We start from the raw sequence: 12153 nt of genomic DNA, 5'->3' as shown, positions 1-12153 counted from the left end.
CATCCCCGGTGGGGAGTGTGCAGGAGGCGGCTAATCGATGTTTCTCTCTCATCGATGTTTCTAACTCTATTTCTCTCCCTTCCTCTCTGTAAAAAATCAATAAAATATATTTTTTAAAAAAGTGGTGTTTTAGCCCTGGCAGGTATTGCTTGATTGGGCGTCATTCCATGTACCGAGGAGGTAGCCCATGGATGTTCTGCTCTCATCCCGTCAATGTTTCTCCCTCTTTCTTCCTATCTAAAAATATTTTTGCCCAGCCCATGTGGCTCAGCAGTAGAGTGTTGACCCAGGAACCAAGAGGTCACATGGTTCAATTCCTGGTTAGGGCACATGCCTGGTTTCGGGCTTAGTCCCCAGTAGGGGGCATGCAGAATACAGCCAATTGATGATGTTTCTCTTTCATCAATGTTTCTATCTCCCTCTCCCTTGCTCTCTAAAGTGATGATTTTAAAGTGATGAGTTTCAGTTACCTGGGAATTTATGTGAAAATCTTTACTTTGACACCTGGATTAAGTGAAGTGTCAGTTTAACTGTTTAATGGTTAATAAAATTTTGACCGAGACCAAAGGATCTTACCAGTAAGTCAATAGTAAGTAAAAATACTAGCTGACACAAATATCACTGTATGCCAGGCATTGTTCTAAATCAAGCATGTCAAACTCGAGGCCTGTGGGCCACATGTGGCCCACAATGAATATTTTTGCGGCCCAGTCAATATAACGGTATGTAAGAAACGTTCAATAAAAATTTTGTAACTTAATTTTTACAATATCCTGTTATATGTAATTATTAACAAACTACAACATTCGCTAATGACCAATTATTATAATCACGTTGCATTCATTTCCTTTATGCACAGGCACACCATTTCTCTCCACTAATACTAGCAGCGAATATTTCAGCAGCCGATTGCCACATCACTAGTCTTGGACTGACTTGTTTGGTGTGCGCAACAGGAAGTATTTTGCTTTTGGAGAACAAGAAAAATAGGTTTATTTGCGTTACACTTATTAATTTGTGCAGTTATTCAGTGTCTGGTAAGATAATGTTCAAGAAAAAATTAATTTTTATTAAAATGTTCTATTATTTTATGTTAATGATCACTCATTTATTTCAGCCCTTTGTATTGAGCATGTCTCTATCGAAATAAACCTACTTTTCTATGAAAATTGAAGCTTTTGTTTTTTTTTTGTGGACCACATAAACTTAAACCTTGTTTATTTGGCCCATGTTAGCCTTTGAGTTTGACATGCTTGTTCTAAATGCTTCTTTCATCTATTAATCTAGTTATTTCTCAAAACAACCCTATGAGATTATTCCTATTTTATTATCTCTTTTATAGATGAGGAAAGTGATGTACAGAGATCTTATGTTACTGAGAGTACATTTATTAAAGCTAGGGACAGTGAAACAAGGAAGGGCTTAGGATAGGAAAAGCAATAGGAGAGAGCCCAGGTGGAGCTGCTTTGGCTCACTGGAAAGTCAGAGACAAGGGGAACTTGGGGACAGGTTCAGGGGGTTAGCTTAGGACAGTAGTTGGCAAACTGTGACCCCTTGAGTGTGGCTCTTCCACAAAATACCACGTGCGGGCGCACACATACAGTGTGATTGAAACTTCGTGGCCACACTCAAGGGGCCAAAGAGCCTCATGTGGCTCGCGAGCCGCAGTTTGCCGACCACTGGCCTAGGATGAGCTGCAGTAGCCCATTGCTCTGCTGGTTGCAAGTCTCCTGAGGACCCTTAGAGTTTAGGAGATACTCTCTAGAAAGGGAAGAAAGGGTAGGTGTGCTCTCTGGAGGGAAAGTGCCTGAACAGAGATTTTAAATAACTTGCCCAATGACATGGCTGCAGTGGCAGTGCTCTTAAGGAATATCCTATCCTATCTATAGAAACTTTATCTCTATTAGTTGAGGGAAGCAAGTGAAATATATAGTTTTTTTGGTTTATTTTAACATACTTTTATTGATTTAAGAGAGGGAGGGAGAGGGAGAGAAACATTAATGATGAGAGAGAATCATTGATTGGCTGCCTCCTCCATGCCCCACACTGGGGGTCAAGCCTGAAACCTGGGCACATGCCCTGACCAGGAATCCAACCGTGGTTGGTTCATAGGTCGATACTCAACCATTGAGCCACATCACCTGGGATATAGGTCCTTTTTAAAAACAAACACATGTTTTTATTCATTTTTAGAAAGAGAGGAAGGGAGAGGGAGAGAGAAACATCTATGCCAGTGGTTCTCAATCTTCCTAATGCCGCAACCCTTTAATACAGTTCCTCAAGATGTGGTGACCCTCCAACCATAAAATTATTTTCATTGCTACTTCATAACTGTAATTTGCTACTGTTATGAATCGTAATGTAAATATCTGATATGCAGGATGTATTTTCATTGTTACAGATTGAACATAATTAAAGCATAGTGGTTAATCACAAAAACAGTATGTAATTATATATGTGTTTTCTGTTGGTCTTAGGTAACCTCTGTGAAAGGGTCGTTCGACCCCCAAAGAGGTCGCGACCCACAGGTTGAGAACCACTGATCTATGTGAAAGAGAAACATCAATTGGCTGCTTCCTGCAACCCCCTCCCTACCCCCATAAGAGCACAGATAATTAATTTTATATCTGGTGTTAACTGATGCAGTTCATTGAAATTATTTTTGATACACTTCACCATGGAATGAATTCCTGGTTGCCAAATTCAGGAGGTCCTTTTCAGCTCTTATTTTATATGATGATTATGTGATTGATGCTATTAACCACCTTTCTCCTTAATATTCTTTCCTTGATTTTTAACACCAATGTCCTTGGCCCTCTTATTCCTCTGCTGCTTCTTTGTGTGTTCATTTTTCTTTGCCTGCTCCATACAGGTTGCTGTTTTCCTTGGGTTCTATCCCTCTTACTAGGCAAGATTACCATAAGCACTTCAAATTTAACATTCTCTTCCTGTTTTCTCCTTTAAATCCTTCAATAGTATCCCTACACTGCCAAAGAGAAAACTTTTTCATTATATGCAGAAAAATGAGAACTAATGTGGGCCGGTGGGAGAAAGTTGGGGGAAGATAGCTCCATGCCAAACGACTCCATATGGTCATGTGTGTTCTAACAGATTGAGAGTCTCTCCCATCCTGCCCCCCAAAAGCTCTGAATAAAATCAATACTTCAGAAAAGACTGCCCTGTTTATTTTATGATTTTCCATACTCAAGGAACACTTCCACACATCTACCTCTACCTAGTCTCCACTCTCATCCAAAGCCGAGACCTGGCTCCTGTTTCTCTTTTTCTACTCCTCTCTTTGTTACTCTTTCTTTTTCCCTTCCTCACCTGTATTTCCACAAAAGGAACATGCTATTTTATGCAAAGGTGTGCTTGTAATATCCCTCCTTTTTATTTACCCAAGGAATTTCTACTGTTTCCCAACTATCAGCCTCCTCCACTCTGAGGCAATTCCCCACATCTCTAGGCGACCCAGATTTATCCCCCCCTTTTTCGCGCACCCACTTAACCAGGACTCATCACACTTCACTGCATTGTTTGCTCCTCTTTCTTAAAAGGGACCTCCTAGGTCTTATTTATATCTCTTTAAAGCCTAGCACACATCTGTTAAATGACTGCTGACATTAACTGATTTCATTGTACAGCTTTCTATTTGTCGGGATTGCTGACCTGCTGAGCTGTCTGTAAGCTTCCAACCTCACTACTGCAAAAGGAAAGGCGTGTTTTGACTCTTAGAGAAGGCCATGACTTCGCCAAGGTCACCATCAGCGGTGCTGAACTAAGTAAGACACCAGTTCCCGAGCCCCCGCCCCCGAGACTGTCATCCAGCTCAAGGTCCTATCTGAGGAGAGAGCCCAAGGGCAGCCCTGCCGCCCACGTGCTTCCCGACAGGAACTCGGCCCCCTTCCTAAACGTAGTTCCGCCAAGTACTGCCTCTAACTGACGTCCCTGTCGTCCAATTAAGCTTTGAGGCTCTGAGGGTTGCACCTAGCCTGACCATGTCCAGTAAAAAAAAGGAATTCAGATTAGCATCAATTTTGACCAATGATTGAGAAGATGAGAGATTATTAACCTATAGGAGCAGCGCTGATGATGATGAGCAGCAAACTCATCCAATGGGCGTGCCTACCGCAGAGTAGGCCTCGCCCCCATTGCCGCGATGTTGGCGGCCGCTACTGCTGCTGCGTTCAGTCTCCACCCGGACTCCGCCATGTTGGGTCTTGTGGGTCGTGTGGCCGCAGCCTCGGCCTCCGGGGCCTTGCGGGGACTCAGCCCCTCAGCGCCGTTACCCCAAGCCCAGCTCTTACTGCGGGCTGCCCCGGCAGTGCTTCAGCCTGGTAAGTGCCTTCTTGTATAGCTGGGTTTGTTTCTGCAGCCCCATGACCTTGAGCCGGGGGCGATTGTCGCTCGGGCCTAAGGTATCCGGTGCTAGAAGAACGCCATGGCCGCCCCCTACCCTCTAACGGATGGAGAACAAGAACGGTTCATCCAGGGGCGCTTTCTTCCATCTAATTCCGTCTAATTTTGGAAAAGGGAGGCGCAGTGTGACGGAAAAGTGCGGGCAGGTGCAATGACCTTCCCGTGGAATGGGGGCACCGAGCTCTCGAATAATGGGGTTTTGTGTGTGAAGATGGAGAATTGTGCAGGCGCTTTTTGGGTTCCTGCACGGCCCTCCCTCCGGACACGCCTTCCCTGCAAGCGGAAGGAGGTCGGGCTTGGGCTGAATTCTCCAGACCTTGTGGGTTAAGTCCGGGCCCCCGGTGACCTTTTAACTGCCCCGACCCCAGCTCCTGCCAATCGTTCTTGTCTGTTAGCCAGAGACTATGCCGCCCAGACGTCCCCGGCGCCGAAGCCAGGCGCCGCCACCGGGCGGATCGTGGCCGTCATCGGTGCGGTGGTGGACGTCCAGTTCGACGAGGGACTGCCGCCCATCCTGAACGCCCTGGAAGTGCAAGGCAGGGAGACCAGGCTGGTGTTGGAGGTGGCCCAGCACCTGGGTAAGTAGAATTGTCAGGGATAGTAGAGTTTAGCTCACATAGGCCCCGATCCCGGCTGTCTTCCTTCTATGATGATTTTTTTCAAAATGACTTTCGTTCTTCTGAGTTTGCTGAAGCCACCTTTCGGTGCTGAGAAGGAGTCCTGGTTGACTTACGTCTTCCATGCCACCTACACTATGTTAAATACCATGAAGCCATGTTGGTTGTATGTACCACCCTGCAGCAATGCCTTTATCTGACAGGTGAGAGCACTGTAAGGACCATTGCCATGGATGGTACAGAAGGCTTGGTTAGAGGCCAGAAAGTCCTGGATTCTGGTGCACCCATCAGAATTCCCGTTGGTCCTGAGACCTTGGGCCGAATTATGAATGTCATTGGAGAACCTATTGATGAGAGAGGCCCCATCAAAACCAAACAGTAAGTATCCTCTCGCTGCATCTATACACAGAGGAACTGCTTTTTCTTGCAGTCTTATACATTAGGTGACGCTTTTTAGTATGGCAGAATTTTTCTGTGGAGAATACTTAAAAATGCTGTCATATTCGATGATTAAAGCTACACAATGCAATTTCTTTAGAAGAAAATTAAGGATGCAGAAATTCTGATTGTAAAAAAAAACACCTGCTTAGGACCCAAGTTGATTATTTGAGTTTTAATGCCGATGGCTTATGTTGTGGGATTTCCAGAACTTGCATGATTCATGTGTGAAGAAGTGCTGTTAGGTTAGGACTCAGTAAAGGAAAATCTTTTTTTGATTTCAGAGAGAGGAAAGGAGGGGCGGGGGGTGGGGGCGGGGAGAGAGAGAGGGAGAAAACATTAATGATGAGAGAGAATCATCGAAGGGGCTGCCTCCTGCATGCCCCACCCGGATCGAGCCTGCAACCCCGGCATGTGCCCTGACTGGGAATCGAACTGTGACTTCCTAGTTCATAGGTCAACCACTGAGCCACGCTGGCCAGGCAAAGGAAAAATCTTTATGACAGTTAAAGTTGGCAGGTGAAGGGATTATTGTTTCCCAAGATAATGAAATTCCCCTTGGTAAGAGGAGATGAGACTAAGTAAAGGGTTACACTTGAGAATTGAGAGGAACCTTTCAACAAGATGAATAGACACTGGTTTTCTCTTCTGCCTTTGTAGATTTGCTGCTATTCATGCTGAGGCTCCTGAGTTCGTTGAGATGAGTGTTGAGCAGGAAATTTTGGTTACTGGTATCAAGGTTGTGGATCTCCTGGCTCCCTATGCCAAGGGTGGCAAAATTGGTATGTTAGTGGTGGGTGCATATTTTCCAAACGGTGTGGAGAGAAAAACATCCTACCATGTTATGAGTGGGTACTGAGGATCTACCCCTTGCTGATGAATAGCTTCTGACTTTCGTTCTTCTGAGTTTGCTGAAGCCAGATGCCATTTCTGAGAGGGAAAAAGATGGAAAGAACTTTTTTTAAAAAATTTGCTTCTTTAGGAATATAGAACTCTTAACTATCCTTTTTTCTCAACCTCTCCCAGGGCTCTTTGGTGGTGCAGGAGTTGGCAAGACTGTACTGATCATGGAGTTAATCAACAACGTTGCCAAAGCCCATGGTGGTTATTCTGTGTTTGCTGGTGTTGGTGAGAGAACACGAGAGGGCAATGACTTATACCATGAAATGATTGAGTCTGGTGTTATCAACTTAAAAGATGCTACCTCCAAGGTGAGCACTGAACTGATTAATGTTCACATAGTAGGTGTGCTAGAAAATTACTGCAGTGCACTGCATTGCTAGCAGAAGCCATGGGTTTTTTTTTTCTTTTAGTGTCCCAGAACCTACAAAGGAAATTCCTGTCCGTGTTTTCCCCCCAATTTGTAATAGACTAGTGCATATTTGATTACATTTCCAGACTTTGTATGGTAGATAGACCCATCATTTGAAAGCTAATTTTGGGGAGAGTTTATTTCCTTCCTACTACCTCGGTAATTTTCAGACTTACCTCAGTGATACAAGAAATTATCTTTTGTGTTTTGAACTGCAACTCTAAAAGGAAACAAAACTTGTGAATAAAAACATTAACACCTTCTGAGAAGGGAGTTTTTTGTAGTTTAACTGATTTGGGGACCTTGGGATATATGGCTTCCATACTCCTCTTTTTGCTAGGGGAGAGTGCCAGCAATCCCCCACTACCGCTAATTATGCAGTCGAGTTTCCTACGTTTGGATAAGTCTGCCTTTGGAGCCTGCGTCAATGATCCCTGAGCTCCACATTCAAGTTTTCTGAGTGTGTATGATTATTGCAGGTAGCACTGGTGTACGGTCAAATGAATGAACCTCCTGGTGCTCGTGCCCGGGTAGCTCTGACTGGACTGACTGTGGCTGAATACTTCAGAGACCAAGAAGGTCAAGATGTACTGCTGTTTATCGATAACATCTTTCGCTTCACCCAGGCTGGCTCAGAGGTGAGAGAGAGCTTCAGAAGACCTAGTTCATTAACCTTTCTGTGGAATGATGCACATGAGGCTGACGATGCAGATACCTAAGACCTTCCGTTCTTAGTTTTTTTTTTCTTTTTTTAGGTGTCTGCTTTATTGGGCAGAATCCCTTCTGCTGTAGGCTACCAGCCTACCCTGGCTACTGATATGGGTACCATGCAGGAAAGAATCACCACTACCAAGAAGGGATCTATCACTTCTGTACAGGTAAGAACAATTAAGTAAATGAAGGTCTAATTTGTATAAAGGCATGTACAGAGAAGCATCAAACTTAATTACTTACATCTCAAGAGGCTTTTAACTGGGCTCATGTGCTCTCTGAAATGAAGGGTAAAATTTTATATGTTCATGTCAAAAATCCTAAAAGGTTAAACATTCATCTAAAATAGTTGAATAAATGTAGATCACAAAGTAGTGGTTTCCAGCCTGAGGGGGAGTCGAACTACATGGAAATTGAGCAGTAAATGTGTTGCATTAATGTACTACAAATTTTTAAATGTTTATATATGGTGTTTATAGTAAAATTATAAAACTGTGTCTAAGTTGTGTGGTAACTTTCATGATTCATTTTTCTAGTGAACTGTGGTTCAAGGTATTTTTGTTTTAATTCAGAAAGTGGGTATGACTATAATAGAGTTAAAATGTAGGGTGAAAAACAGAAGGAATGGCCCAGCTGGTGTGCTCAGTAGTTGGACATCGATCCATGAATCATGTGGTCGCTGGTTTGATTCCCGGTCAGGGCACATGCCTGGGTTGCAGGCTCCATCCACAGTATGGGGTGTGCAGGAGGCAGTCAATCGATATCTCTCCCATTGATGTGTCTATATCTCAGTCCCTCTCCCTTCCTCTCTCTCAAAAATCAATACAAATATTTTTTTGAAGGAATGACAATAGAAATTCTTTCATTACAGCTTACAGGGACCAGATAATCTGTAAACTCAGCTGCTATTAGGGGTGGTAAGAAGGTTCTTTTGAGGTGGACTCTTGAATGCTAAGATGGAGTGAGAACGAGGACAGGTTAGGAAGGGGGATGGTTTAAGTAGAATTAATTAGCTTTGGCTTCTGTTGTTCCTCATGGCTTTTTGACTCACTTTAGGCTATCTATGTGCCTGCCGATGACTTGACTGACCCTGCCCCTGCCACTACCTTTGCCCATTTGGATGCTACCACAGTGTTGTCCCGTGCTATTGCTGAACTGGGCATCTACCCAGCTGTGGATCCTCTAGACTCCACCTCTCGCATCATGGATCCCAACATTGTTGGCAATGAGCATTATGACGTTGCCCGTGGGGTGCAAAAGATCCTACAGGTGAGTATTATTGTAGGTGAGGTTAGTGTCCATAAAATCATACAGAGGGAATTAAGGGACTGTATTAGGATCAGATCTTCCCCGGTGACTTCTATGCTTTGCTTTAGAGCAAGGAAAACTGAGACAGGCAGTTTCTAGTGCATGTTAATGGGGCCTCTTGGTTTTCCAGGTACTTGGTCTTTGGAATCCAATTTTATCTAACAGTACTACACTAGGAGTAGAAAGAACGAGACACTGATCTTAGCTGAGGGTCCTCTCTTACCACTATGATATGTAACTTTTCTTCCACTAACTCATTTCACTTATAAAGTGAGGTAAAGTGCTAAAATGCTTTGTACAAAGCTCAGTGTGAGTGTAAGGTGATATTAACCCTTAGGTTTTTGTCCAAATTAAAGGAATGTGACTACTTATTCCGGGCTATCTTGTTTTTTTCATAGGACTACAAATCCCTCCAGGATATCATTGCCATTCTGGGTATGGATGAACTTTCTGAGGAAGACAAGTTGACTGTGTCCCGTGCACGGAAAATACAGCGTTTCTTGTCTCAGCCATTCCAGGTTGCTGAGGTCTTCACAGGTCATATGGGGAAGTTGGTACCCCTGAAGGAGACCATCAAAGGATTCCAACAGATTTTGGCAGGTGAGATTTCAAGTATAAACCTGCACATAAGTGGCAGAGAAACTGAAATCTCTTGAATGTTTGCTGTGTTATGTTCCGATTGCAGCAGCCATCAAACAATGTATAAATATATCGCGCCTAATTACATAATTTTAAAAAATAAAACACAAGCTATTTCCCATTAATTTTCTTTGGAAATACTATATTCTGAGAGTGAGACATGTATTTTCATATCAGCCAACACTGAGTGCATTCAGTATTAGCTACTCTTCTAAGTGAATTACAAGATCCTATGAGGAAGGCATTATCTTGTTTTACAAATTAGGGGACTTAAAACACAGAAAGGTTTAAAATAACCAGTCCCAATATTGGAGCCAACGTATAGAGCAAGAATTTGAACCCAGAATATGTGGCACCAGATCATTTGTTCTTAATCCATACTGTATCATGTCCTGTAAATTGGATTTGTGAGGGAAGTTTGCTAAGAAAAGATTTCTAGATGAATTCATCACATTCAGACTGGTAGCCTCAAGTGGTGATGTAAAGTTGATATCCCTCCACTTCTCACCAGTTGGGGTGTTCTGTTTTTGTGTGTTTTTCCATACAGGTGAATATGACCATCTCCCAGAACAGGCCTTCTATATGGTGGGACCCATTGAAGAAGCTGTGGCAAAAGCTGCTAAGCTGGCCGAAGAGCATTCTTGAGAGGATCCCAGCACTCTTCCTCCAAGCTGTCTCTCTCCTTGACCCTGATCCCAAAAGTTCAGTTTTCTCTGTTAAGGCACATGAGAGCCTTGATTGAAGACATTGTGTTCTGTCTGAAGAGTAAGGTTTCCAATAAAATGTACATCTCTCCGAATCTGTTTTTCTTGGTCCTAACAACACAGCCAACACTGAAGTTAATTTTGTTTTTTTAAGTTGAGCAGCTTTTTTTTTTTTTTAATTGATTTTTTTAGAGAGAGGAAGGGAGAGGATAGAGAGTTAGAAACATTGATGAGAGAGAAACATGGATCAGCTGCCTCCTGCACACCCCCTACTGGGGATGTGCCCACAACCAAGGTACATGCCCTTGACCGGAATCGAGCAGGCTGACGCTCTATCCACTGAGCCAAACTGGTTAGGGCAACACTGAAGTTTTTAACAGTAATTTTAGAGTTGCCACACAAAACCTCACAAAGCCATATGTTTAAAATGGGTGCTCCCCCCCGCCCCCCCAAAAACCAGTCTTGGGATTGATGGACAACTGTGGGTCTTGTTAGAAGTGCACATTGGGAAAGGGGGTTGGGTTTAGAAACTGCTGTTTTTAAAGAAAGGCAAGGGTTAATCAATGTATGCATTTAATTTTTAGGAAATGGTGGTGCATGTTCCGAAGGGTTAATACTGATCTGTGTAAAAATAGACTCAAAAGGGCTTTCTCTACTATACCTAGACCATTTTCCCCCCAGAAAGTGTTCTGCTTCCTGATTTATACTTTGGGCAAGCTTTGACTTGTATGTGTTGAGGCAATGCAGGGTATAAAATGCCATGAGGCCTATCCGTAGCTCCGCAAAGACCCCTGACTAAGCTGAGGAAAGTGTTACAGGAGAACAGCAGTTTCCAGGGTTCCCAGGCTTGGGCTTCTGAGCTGCAAGGGAATTAGATAATTTCCCACTAAAAGGCCCAGGGTTAGAACTCAGGTACAGGCATTTCAGTTTGAAACAGGTGCCTATTACAGTGCAAGGTCGCATTTGGTGCCCCTGAAGTTTTCTGGCCTGGACCCATCTACTTCCCTCTGGTGGCAGGACTGGAGACTGCAAGAACTGATCTCACCATTTTGAAACGAAGGCCATTTGCTAAGATGTGGTTCTTAGCTAATGACTGTTTACAAACCCGAGCTTTAGTCCCGAGGAGGAGGCTACATCTATAAGCTCCGCCCTGAGGCTTTCAAGTTGGCCAGAAGGAGGGCGGGGACAAACTTCCCAATGCCGAGGCCCTTGGGGGCTGAAGGTTGGGGAGGGGCTTTGGGAGAGGCGCCAGGGGTGGGGTAGGGTCCTCCAAGTTTACTCCCATCCGTCTTATGACGTCCTTGGCACCACTCTCGTGTGTGTCATGTTTTGGACGGAAGGTGGAGCCCCTGAGCCACCTGCGCCCAGTAGTTTGTTTCCAGAAAAACCTGGATTTGGGGAAATGCGGAGTTCCGGAGGTGGGGACACTAGGTCCCTGCCCTGGAGTGGGTAAGGAGCTGGTTCAGAAGGCCCAAGGGCCTGGGTAAGCCCTTTCTGTTTTGCTTTCCCATGTTACCCAGATGCAGACCTGGGAACTGTGATTCTAAAGGTCATTTGTATCCCTCTATCCCCGCCCCTCAGACGTTCACGTTTCTCAGCATTCATCGAGAACCTTCTCCCTCTTACTAGATGCAACTGTTTCCTTCCCCCTCTGCCACTCTCTTTTCCTACCAAGGCCCTGGAGAGTCAACACAGATCTAACCTCCCTCCATATTTCTCCTGGTTCTGCCCTGTCCTCGCCTCCTCCTCCCTCTCCACCCAGAGAAAGCCCCGCCCTTCCCTCCTCCCTCTCCACCCAGTCTGTCACACAGGGACATCACCCTACAGCAGTTCAGGCTGTGGTTTGCAGGAAGCATACATTGGCTTTTCGATTCGTGCTAGTTCCCAGCTCAGTTTGGGAGGATCGCCAGCCTTCACGTGAAGGGGGAGTCAAGGACGGCGAGGAGCTTGGTGGTCCCAGCCCCGGAGCCCGGCCTGCCCGCCTGACATGGGTAAGTTTGAGGAC

At 44.5% G+C, this 12153-nt stretch overlaps 3 protein-coding genes and 2 non-coding genes across 5 annotated transcripts in view; all 5 read left to right on the top strand.

Moving 5' to 3' along the window:
• PTGES3 (prostaglandin E synthase 3) overlaps positions 1-939 on the top strand; it is a 30372-nt gene extending 29433 nt beyond the window's left edge. The window contains exon 8 of the mRNA XM_059683289.1: positions 860-939. Within this exon, the coding sequence (XP_059539272.1) occupies positions 860-924 (65 nt within the window). The 3' untranslated portion in view covers positions 925-939. The remainder of the gene's footprint in view (positions 1-859) is intronic.
• A 3236-nt stretch (positions 940-4175) lies between these two features.
• ATP5F1B (ATP synthase F1 subunit beta) lies at positions 4176-10243 on the top strand. The gene is made up of 10 exons (XM_059683288.1): positions 4176-4337; positions 4815-4997; positions 5240-5414; positions 6135-6256; positions 6501-6685; positions 7266-7424; positions 7542-7664; positions 8554-8766; positions 9204-9405; positions 9992-10243. The coding sequence occupies exons 1-10, from the start codon at positions 4211-4213 to the stop codon at positions 10087-10089; spliced, it is 1587 nt and encodes a 528-aa protein (XP_059539271.1). The 5' UTR covers positions 4176-4210; the 3' UTR covers positions 10090-10243.
• Positions 5060-5135, top strand: LOC132228987 (small nucleolar RNA SNORD59). Its single transcript, XR_009451571.1, has one exon. It is a non-coding gene; the product is annotated as a small nucleolar RNA SNORD59 (small nucleolar RNA).
• LOC132228986 (small nucleolar RNA SNORD59) lies at positions 6342-6413 on the top strand. The gene has a single exon (XR_009451570.1). It is a non-coding gene; the product is annotated as a small nucleolar RNA SNORD59 (small nucleolar RNA).
• A 1705-nt stretch (positions 10244-11948) lies between the features above and the next one.
• The window catches only part of BAZ2A (bromodomain adjacent to zinc finger domain 2A), a 41196-nt gene continuing 40991 nt past the window's right edge, over positions 11949-12153 (top strand). Inside the window, exon 1 of the mRNA XM_059683282.1 lies at positions 11949-12139. Coding sequence (XP_059539265.1) covers positions 12136-12139 — 4 coding nt within the window. The 5' untranslated portion in view covers positions 11949-12135. The remainder of the gene's footprint in view (positions 12140-12153) is intronic.

The sequence above is a fragment of the Myotis daubentonii genome, chromosome 2 (genome assembly GCF_963259705.1).
Source record: "Myotis daubentonii chromosome 2, mMyoDau2.1, whole genome shotgun sequence".
Taxonomy (NCBI): Eukaryota; Metazoa; Chordata; class Mammalia; order Chiroptera; family Vespertilionidae; genus Myotis; species Myotis daubentonii.
This window is presented reverse-complemented; position numbering and strand designations above follow the sequence as displayed.